Here is a 10418-nt window from a genome sequence, read left to right as displayed (position 1 = left end):
CAAAAGTAGAGTGACCTACATGTTTAATAAAAATTGTATCTTAATAAAGAACAAAAAGTACCCTAACCCATATGTCTTCTACTACATATACGTCTTCTACTTCTCTGACAACAGCTCATGAATTTATGTTCCCATTGCGGGACATTCTAGTGGCACTAAATCATCATAAATGCTAATACTGTAGTTACACCTGTGCTTTTTCCTGCTGCAATAAGTGTCTTCGAAATGAGTCTATTTGCCATCTACAAAAAAAAACACAAGGCTTTGTGTGACCATTTTTGTTATCCTTTTGACAACTTACTTCGTACAAATATACACATCACACTGGCAACTTTTTTTTCCTCATTTATTGATACAACAGCAGAAACATCAGGCCTTCTCAGCCCCTGGAGAGAGGTTGACGAGTTGGCTATCAAACACTGCAGCATAGAGTATAAACATAGGCCTTTGTCACATATTATATTTGGACAAATCAATTAACTTCTCAGAATTACATTCAAATTCTTGTTGTTTCCTTTGCTTTCTGTCCTTGCAGGACTATTGGTTTAATGCTGTGGTAAGTCAAAATGTCTGCTGTGACAAAGGCCTAAATGTGAGTCATCGGCAGCTGGGCACTTGAATGCAGCATTGACACTTGACTGAGACATTCTTCACTGGAATAACTAAATCCAAAGTGTTTTCTCACTTCTGTTTAACACAAATAAATGTTTAACAGTCCATTGGGGTGTATGATAATGTACATGTGAGAGTTCATCCATAGCAGTTAATTATTGCCTCGAAGATAAGAAACTATAATTTTCCAGTGAGATGACCACAGTCCTAGTGAGTGTCCAGCATGATCTCTAACGTCAGGAGGAGCCGCATTTTTGCACAGCTGTCTCCGAGGATGTCCCCGTGCCTGCTGCTCCACCGACATCTTCTGCTGACATAAGTGCGGTGTCTCCTTTTGACCCACGTAGCGCTCTCCTTTCAGCTAATTAGAAAAGAAAAAAACCCCAGGTGAGTCAGTGACATATACTGCATAATGCTCCTCCATAAGCCTCCATGTACACTCTCTTTACCTCTAATAATACCCCTAATCTTTGTGACATAATGGCTGAGGGGAAGTTACGTTAAGAACAATAATGATGTTTAAGCAGGTTACAGAACAAAGGATGTAAATGTAGTTGCATTCAAATGTCAATCAAGAGTATAATGGCTCTGCAAAGTCATAAACAAGCTGCCAATTTGAGAAGATCATTAGAGTTTAAACAGAGTCCATGGTGGTATTTATTTATCCAGCAGTCTTCCTTTTGTTTCCTTTCTATAGTAGAAGCTGTAATAGCCTCTTATCTTACCTGTAGCACTACATGGTGTTATGATGGGCTTCTCAGGTTGCTCTCCATCAGCAATGGAAGCCCGGATCTTCCTCACCACGTAGATGCTAGCTGAGATGTGGAACAAAAACATAGCAAAACACACTGTAAATTAGTAATAATCAATAACTTATTGATTAGTCAATACCAACTCCTACCTATCAACAAAGTGAATGTCTATCAAACGTCTATTAATACACAAGTTTGTAAATATAGCCTAGCTTTCATAATAAATGTAGTAGCATAAACACTATCCCTGAAACGTATCTTAAAATAGGCATAACCAAGAAAGTAGCTACGTATCTATATTTCACAAGTGTGAAGAGGAGTTAACACTCACTTAAAATAGACCTGTTTACATGCAGTAACACGAAGGAAAACAATGTTGGTCGCTGTTAACTACGGGTTTGATTTGCGTACAAATCACAGAAAACGACATACCTTTTATTATCAGTCAGACCATGTTTATTTCCTGGTTCCCTCTGTGGATAAAGACAATCTTGTTCGTATCAGGAAGTCCACGGTTTTCTGAATATCTTCAGTACCAGGCCAGCAGCGTTTATAAAGAGGTTCCTTGTTACATATGAACAAGCACAGCAATAACCAATCAAATACAGCAGGAGATGCCAGGGGCGGGACTTAAATATGCGTTCTGTTTTCTGATTGGCTGAGCGCTTACGCAATATAACATGGCTCATGTGACAGAGCGCTGGTCAGAATAGGAAAAGAGGATTGAGATGAGGTACAGTAATATCTACAGTGATCGCCTTTGCAAATGTGTTACGTGTCGATTTGAGATGTTTAGACGAAGAAATAAAGCAAAGTAGACGAATCTTTGTTTTGTTTGCTTAATTCTACCAGTAACTTATTATTAATTATTTAACAGCTCGTGAAAGACGGATGCATTTCCTTTTTCCCGAAAACAGTTTATGATTTCCCAAAAGAATATCCCAGAATAAATTACATATTTTTCCTGAACAATCCCAAAAATGAACTTCATGCTTGCTCTCTCAAGGACACTGGGGCTAATTAGGTTCTCCTCCTGTCCACTGCTAAGAAGTTCATCCTTGCAACTAACTAACAACTTCCTAAGACAAATCACAGTTCATTGTAGTATGAATAGGTGTGCCATCCTTGTTATGGAGACTTAGTAAGTGAAAGACAATCAGTTTAATCCATGTAATAATTTATTGTCAGGCATTTTATTGCAATTTACAGAGCTTCATTTATCCATAACCAATCCTAACAACCTAGATTACGATCAAGTATTTATGTAATCCAATACTTAGTCTTCATTTGGGATAGAAGCAGGGTACCAGGACCTACCTGGAATAAACACTGCACAAATCTTTTCACAATAAGAGTACAGCAGTTTCTCATACAGTTGCATTTGTATATTCAATATATACACATAGATTTCATTTAACTTAACAGTTTCACACATCAAGACAAGCACAACAATTTCACACAGAAACCAGACAGATCTCATTCTTTCATGACATTACGATAAATTTTTTCTTCTTTTTTTTTTACAATAAAAAATACAATTGCAATCACCGGGGAAGAATTAAACATAGTGAAGAGTTTAAGTTCGCAAGGAATGATGTGAGCTGTGAGTTTGAAAGGAGAAGGAAGAGTAAGTTGGTGCAGTGTATACACCGGTGGAGGATGATATTTAACCACTTTATGAAGGAAAATTCAAGAGATAGCTACTGCCGTGTTGATATTTTCTTTGTCCGTTATTACCCCAGTGCTGTAAACAAAAAAAGTTGATTCAGTGTTCAGCTCTCTCCCATCAAGTTGTCACAGGTCTTTTACTACACAGGACCTCACACAAAAAAAAACAAAAAAACAAAAAACCACATACATTCACTACAGGGATCTAAGAGGACGGCTGGAGTGCTGATGGATTTAATCCATCCTGATCTTCTGATTGGTCATCCTGTAGATGATGCTGTCATATCCTGGGTCCATGTTCCACAGGTTGTAGGCGACGGCGATGACGGCGAGGGCCAGGGCGATCATCAGCCACAGCACGATGTTGAAGACCACCGCGTAGTGGAAGTTGTACTTGTAGGCCAGGTTGTATGGGCTGCCTGGGTTACTCTGTAAACAAACAAACAGTGAGTTATTAGTTAAATTAGCTATTTCTACACATTTGGTTGCTTCTATGACTAAAATGAATGCACTCACTGTCACAGCAAACTGTTTACACACCGTGACCTGTTTTTTTTTTTTTTTTTTTTAAATCAGTCGTCTGCCACCCAAACCAGACCGTATACTTTTTTCCCTCCTCTGTGCATGTGATAAGTATCCAACAGGATGTGAGCGTGAGAAGAAGGCAACATCTCATGAGATGCATTAACATGACTGTCTGGTGGTCTGTCTCTGCAGGACCCCGTCACCTTCTCACCCCCGTTTCCCCCGTACCCATTTTATTAGAGTGGAAGATCAAAGCATTCCCTGGTTCCAGACCCAAGTCATAAAAAACCAACACGCACAGACTGAAACTGGACTTTAGGGGTGAACTACAGTAACGCCATAAATATAGAGAGTTCAGGTTTTAATTTTTGGTTCAGACACAGACTGAGGGCTCCGCTACAACATTCAACTCATATGTCGTATACGTTTATGTTCGTAATATGTTTTAATCGTATTCCGCACTGCAACTGTGTTCTTTTTGCTACTGCTGTGCAATCGCCATTTTTTAATGTTATTTCACTGTGATACACAGCAGCAGATTTTCTTCAGCTATCTTTGTGTTTTTTTGTTTTTTAATTATCTCCACCTGCATTAAAACTTTGCTGGAGATAACACAAGCCACTCAAACTGACCAATCAGTTTTCCACATGTATTTCCATGGCACCAACATGGCACCAACATGTAGTTTCAGTTTTTTAAGATGGTGCACATTAGCTATGGGTTTGGCAGCAGCAGGGATGAGCAGCAGGTGAGCGGTTTCTCTCCTCTCATGTCTGTGCAGTTGGACCTTCGTGCCTTCAGCTCTCCCCTCCACATGCTGCCATTGCGCTGTAAACTGCCTCCTGATGCAGTGCAGACTCTACTTGAGCTTCATGTGGCGTGGCTCACCCTGCACCAGCAATAAATGCCACATCCAGACGAATCCATGTAAACTGGAACATATGCCGGCACAGCAAAATGTAGCTGTTAGCAGCCTCCTGACAACTTGACTGGGCTGTGGCAGACTGGCTACACATCACACAACCATCGAGTCGCCCACATTTTCATTCTACACTACATGGTAATATGTAAATTTAACCCTCTATGAACACGGCGGCGTGATTAGATCGCATGACATCTTCAAAAGCACCGTAAAAACGAAACTAGGTCACCTGGAGCGCTGCCGTCAACTCAACTCAAGAGTGTGGTTTTGAAACTCTCTCACAGTTTTTATTTGACTTTGATAGACCACATAAAACTGAGATATGATAGTTTTTATTTGATTGTACAAAAAATATTTATCCGGAAGATGGGATGGAAGGGGCAGGCGTTCACTTCTTACCATATGTTCGGGAAAAAGAGGTGTAATCAGAATATACCCGAGACGTCTGACATGGATCGGTTGAAGTATATTTTTTCAATTCGGATTTGATGATTTCTGTGTATTTTTGGGCCCGATGTGTTAATAAAGTAGGTTAAAGTGAAAAAAAAAAAAAGATCAGATCATATAAATAAAGTTGTGCTGAAAAAGGAAAGTACCAAGTATGGGCATGTTAAACATTTGTTTATGTGGTATATAAAGTATTCAAAAAGAAAATAGGCTCAGATCCCTAAGGGTTTATCATACACACCAAATAGGACTGGACGATTATGGCGGAAATCATTATCACGATTATTTTGGCCAATAGTGACACTAGATTATTTACATGACTATGTATGTATACTGGCAGGGGGGCTTATTGTGCACATTTTTATGAACCACCAACAAGAGGCCAGAGGTGCTAACTAACCAACTAACCAACCGATTATATAAGATTTGAGATCGTTTGGATCCAAAAACGAAATCCCGATTAAAATCTGAGTAATTGTCCGGCCCTCACACCACAGGGACTCGCTGCCCATGTGGGCTTACAAGACACTGTGTACAAACCACACCGGGGCTAAACAAAATAAGCAAGCAGAAATTACACTATAACTATCCACATCTAAAACACTCGCACACACAGTTACTAAACTAAACTAAACTAAAACTACTCAAGTCCAAAGTCAACCAACGGTTTGAGAAGTTTAACTCACCTTTTTCTGCATTTTAGAGGATGGTGTTATTGCATAGTAAGGAGGTAAAGTCAAGTTAATTGTATTTGCGGATAAGGATCCACTGAATCATTATTTTATTATTTAACGTTCGTGTCATACTTACAATCTGTTGGGACTGCAGGATTGAACGAGACTTCCTGGTCAGAGGGGCCTCGAAAGTCTTCACCGTCACAACCTCCACCACAGCGCTGTTGCCATAGAGAGCATACACATCCTCGCCAAACTGCAATGACAAAGACACACGCATGGTCATATTGATGATTGAGGAGGTTGTGTTAACGAGGCCTGTCGCTTCTTCATATCTCCTCCTCCTCCTCCTCCTCCTCCTCCTCCTCCTCCTCCTCCTCACCTTCTGTAAGACGGAAGCGAGGATGGCCGTGGCATCGCGGTACTGGGGCGAGTCCTGACCGTAGAGACGGCTCAGCTCCTCCAGGCCAGACAGCTCCAGGGAGTACAGGTCGGGGGAGTGGTCCTTAGCCAGATGTCTGTGTCTCTGAAGCTACAAGACATAGACATCAGAGTCAAACCTGATCAACTATCCTCATGATCAAGAGAAAAAAAGAAAAATGCTTTAGATTTGATCAGGTTGACTTACAAGAGCAGTGATATCGTGCAGCACTTGGACCTCAGACAGGAAGAGCAGATCAGCCTGAAAAGCAGCAACAACAGACACAAGAAACTCAAAACAGAGTCCAAACAACAATCCAGTGAAATTCAAGGAGATAAAAAATGAGATATCATGAGCAACAAGTAAGTATGATCCATCTTACACCCCATCCTGACATACAGCGACGCGAGCAAGCGAGAAAAAGTGATTAGATGTGTACTTTTCAATCAGCCTGTCCTGACATTCTGCGGCAGTGTCCCGCCCCAAAACACTTCTTATTGGTTGAAAAGTACACGCTGCTTCCTGTAGACAAGCTAGTTACAAAGACGGTTTATAAACCAAGACCTGTCATGACGAGTCAGCTTCCTGTATGCATGTCACGTGGGCTTCTGCACGGCCATGCCCCTTTAGAGAGACCAGAGGCAGCTTGGAGTGTATTGATTCCTATGGGACAATTTAATGTGAACACCGATTATGGTCGGGTCTTTCTCCCCACGGTCACTGAAGCAAATTTTGGACTCATTTTTCACAAGCCACATCTCTTCTGAACAGTTTGACACCAAAATTGTAATTTTCAGACGGAGAGATCCGGAGAAAATCCACTTTGTTCCAGACCTGTCTCTGTCTCTACGACACACTCTCGCGAGATTTGGCACCGATCTCCTAGGCAACGTCAAACAAACGGCCGCGAACTCCCGTGAAAATGATTTAAATTATTTTTGTCATGCTAAATATTACTGTTAGTAGTGTAAATATTTAATGTTATCATAAGAAAATATAAATATCTCACTTTCATCTACCTAAAAAATTTATAAATCCACACACACGATCACAGACGAGGTGGGGTGACGGTTGGCCACGCCCATTTAGAGAGACAGGAAGTGTATACCATTTCATATCATTGGAGCAGCCGCTCATGGAGTATCTTTCCATTTATTGAATATCTTTGCTAGTTAGCAGAGAGAGGAGAACAACCAACTGGCAAGCATGGATGAGGAGAAATTAATTTTAATAGATGTCAAAAACGACAACCAGGAAATGTAAAATCTAAAAAATAGGCCAGAAGTTTGTTTACATTCCTCAATAATTTGAGTGGTTTGGATTCTGAACCAATAGAATATACTCGCGACAAAATCGTCACGATGCATATTATCAGGACACCTTCACGCAAGATTTCGTCGCCGTTTCGCTCGCTCCCTGTATGTCAGGATGCGGTGTTAGCAGAAGCAACAAATATTCTGGATATGTCGCTACCATCACTATGTACATCAACTACTGTACATGCCACTGTGTGTTAAAACTGCACCAAACATATACAGTATATCATCATCCTATTTTGGAAGTAGGGTATAATTTAAAAAGAACAAACCCTTTGTGCCGTATTACCGTCGCAATTTTGTCTTACAAAACTACTGTACAATAGATTTACATAACAACAACAACAAAAAAACAATAAGCTTTGTGTGGTTTGGGTTTTGTGGACAGAAACAGACCTCTGCGTTTCTGCTGAGGGAGTTGAGGGGCAGGGAGGCCAGCACAGAGCCATCCTGGGACAGACGGGCACGGATCTGCTGCAAGGTGACTGGGAGGTCCTCAAACACTGCATTGGCCTTGCCGAGCATATACAGCCTCTGAGGGAAAAAAAAAAAAAAAAACTCATAAGCACTTTAAGAGTGATTTCACAGATGTTACGCATGCCATATTCAGTGTGCGTGTATTTTCATTACCTCCTCACTAGGGGCCAGTTGCAGCACGACAGGGGTGTCCTCAGCAAACAGAGAGTGCACCGTCTCTGCAACACTATCCAAGGTGAAGGGTACGGGCTGCAAGAAAAAGAAGATGACCCACTGAAAAACCGAGCCGGCTCTTTCAAAATTACATCCCAGCCTTCAGTTATTTTTACACCAAGTCATGCATTTGATGTGCAAAACATCCAAGTAAGGCCCCAGTCAGGTCTGACTCACATTCTCCAGAGGGTAGGAAGCCACACTCTGAGGCAGGGCCAAGCTATCGACTCCTCTTACCACCACCAGGACGTTGGCCCGGGGGCGCTGGAATAACGGACCGGCCTGGAGGCCTGGCCAGGACAGATCCTGCATAAATGAACACACACACACTGTAAACAAAAGAGCGCACTAGCTACCACAATCAGGAGCGTAAGTTACTTTGGTAAATACACAAGGAGCACTCCTTATAAAATAAACAAAGCACCTCCTGAACAGAGAAGCCCATGGTTAGAGCCACCAGGTCAGGGATCTTCTCTCCAGACACGGGCCAGTCTCCTTTCTGGAAGGACACAAACTCTGGAGCCTGGAGCACTGTCAAGCTGTCGCCATGGACACCTGCGGGAGACATGAAAGGGTTGGCATTGTCAATTCAAGAAAGAAAGTTCATAAATATTTAGGTGTTCACCTGTGTTTACAAGAATAATAATAGGGAGACTATGAATTACTGGTGCTGTATTTAAACCCCCTCCTGTTTAATCTCCCATTTTCTATGTTATATTTTTGATTGACTAGTTTTTCAGTGACTCAATTGTGCATGACATGGCTTCCTCACATATCCTTTTAAAACAAACAAAAATAAGTGTCCTTGGCAGGCGTATATTTTGCTATGCTCTGTTCTTGATAGGAAAATTTGCATTCAGTCGCGTGATGCATCAATGATGACTCATAAGTGTCCAAAATACTCTTTTATTCCCCACTATTGTGCAAAATATAGGCTAAAGTATTTTATGACAAGGAAGGGGTTAATGAGTTAATAAAGAGGTGACTTTTATTTCGGCACTTCTTATTGCTTAATTTATACACATTGCTGCTGCAGTGGTGCTTATTAAATATGGATTTAGGTTAAGACAAGAAGACAATTCATCTTCATCAGTAATGGACAGGAGGAGGTTTGCAATGAGAGCCATGTCACTTCTGTCACTGTGCTGCTATAATTAATTCTCACTCACATGTTAATTGTGGGACAGAGCAAACATCAGCACCGGCAAAAGCCTGACTGGACCTCACGGGTCAGAGAAAAAGAGAAAAGCACCATCAACTTCATCGCGGCTGTGAATAGAGGCACGACCCCGTGACAGAGCTGCCGATGAGCGTTAAAGAGGAACTAGCCCGTCACATGACAGGACACCGGACCGTGGAGTGGGAATTAGCTACCAGGAAGCAAATAAATACACGTTTTGCCTTCAAGTCTTCTATGATATCAATGAAATTAGTAATAAAATACCAAAAAACCTCTTCTTCGGTTGGTAGCTTTTACGCTGCGCTAATGTGTGCTAAGACTCTGTTAGCAACAAGCTAACGCTGTGATCTCCAGTCACATAGCCAATATACAGTGGGCATCTCATATCGATTTAATATCAAAACACGACTAGTACAGATCGATTACTTCACATATCCGAATTCATATCGAGGCTGTTGTAACAGAGAGAGACGATCACCAAGCTAAAGGGCGATGCTAACGATGAATCCAGAGAGGATTCAGGACGCTGCAGTGAAACGTTTAAACGGAGGAGCGAGGGTGAGGTTGTTCTGTGCGTGGGAGACTAAAACATAAAAACTGAACCGCGACCTAATGATCTGTCTGTCGGTGTGTGGGGTAAGGTCATCTCTTACCGGTAGAAGCGAGCAAGCCGAGGACAAACGCCACGGAGAAAACAGCCTCCATCCTTAACCAGTTTGTCAGCGACATCTTTCTCCGTCCTCTCTCCAGCAGGGATCAGCTGACCTGACGTCACCACGCAGCAAGGAACGACGTGACGAAATCTGACGCATAGTAAAAAAAAAAAAAAAAAAGAAGCATCTTTCTTTTAAAATCAATTACATCTTAGATGATTTGGTTAAAAAGCTTTTTATTTATTTATTTATTTTTAAATTAATTTTTCATTGTCGGAACCTTCTACTTTGTAGCCTATATTTCTTTCTGAGGTTTTGCTTTATTGTTTATTTCATTAACAATATTTAATACTTTTATCATAATGAGATTGAAAATGTTTTGGACAATAACATATTTGAAGAGAGGGAAATACTTTATTTTTTATTTTTTATGAATTGATAAGTTGACCCCCCCCCCCCCCCCCCCCCCTTCTCAGATTCTCAGTCAGCTGCTTGGAGGAGCCCATGGGTGTTGAGTGTTAATGAAGGTTCACTGAGTGTGCTTAAGCCTTTGCATAC

General features: G+C 41.2%; 1 protein-coding gene and 1 long non-coding RNA gene across 3 annotated transcripts; both read right to left on the bottom strand.

Annotated features, from left to right (window-relative positions):
- Positions 1-839: 839 nt before the first annotated feature.
- Positions 840-1960, bottom strand: LOC311005003. The gene is made up of 3 exons (XR_014596325.1): positions 1797-1960; positions 1338-1427; positions 840-973 (listed from the first exon to the last, which is right to left on the bottom strand). It is a non-coding gene; the product is annotated as an uncharacterized lncRNA (long non-coding RNA).
- A 570-nt stretch (positions 1961-2530) lies between these two features.
- atp6ap2 (ATPase H+ transporting accessory protein 2) lies at positions 2531-9974 on the bottom strand. 2 transcript variants are annotated; one of them, XM_083996139.1, is made up of 10 exons: positions 9861-9974; positions 8452-8582; positions 8205-8333; positions 7968-8063; positions 7734-7871; positions 6229-6282; positions 5983-6132; positions 5737-5856; positions 3223-3461; positions 2531-3108 (listed from the first exon to the last, which is right to left on the bottom strand). In XM_083996139.1, the coding sequence occupies exons 1-9, from the start codon at positions 9934-9936 to the stop codon at positions 3267-3269; spliced, it is 1089 nt and encodes a 362-aa protein (XP_083852265.1). In that variant the 5' UTR covers positions 9937-9974; the 3' UTR covers positions 2531-3108; positions 3223-3266. The 2 variants fall into 2 exon arrangements, with proteins under 2 accessions (XP_083852265.1, XP_083852264.1); XM_083996138.1 differs by having other exon boundaries at positions 2531-3461.
- Between the last annotated feature and the right edge of the window lie 444 nt (positions 9975-10418).

The sequence above is a fragment of the Trachurus trachurus genome, assembly GCF_905171665.1.
Source record: "Trachurus trachurus genome assembly, chromosome: 21".
NCBI lineage: Eukaryota > Metazoa > Chordata > Actinopteri > Carangiformes > Carangidae > Trachurus > Trachurus trachurus.
The sequence above is the reverse complement of the archived record's forward strand: the minus strand, read 5'-3'. Positions and strand labels throughout refer to the sequence as shown.

Bases quoted from the DNA above. Each gene is read 5' to 3' on its own strand.
- atp6ap2 (XM_083996138.1), bottom strand. From the start codon at position 9,936: ATGTCGCTGACAAACTGGTTAAGGATGGAGGCTGTTTTCTCCGTGGCG. The intron at 6,283-7,733 runs GTCTGTTTCTGT...GCTGCTTTTCAG, and splicing joins CCCTCAGCAGAAACGCAGAG to GCTGATCTGCTCTTCCTGTC. The intron at 5,857-5,982 runs GTGAGGAGGAGG...TTGTCATTGCAG, and splicing joins TCGCTTCCGTCTTACAGAAG to TTTGGCGAGGATGTGTATGC.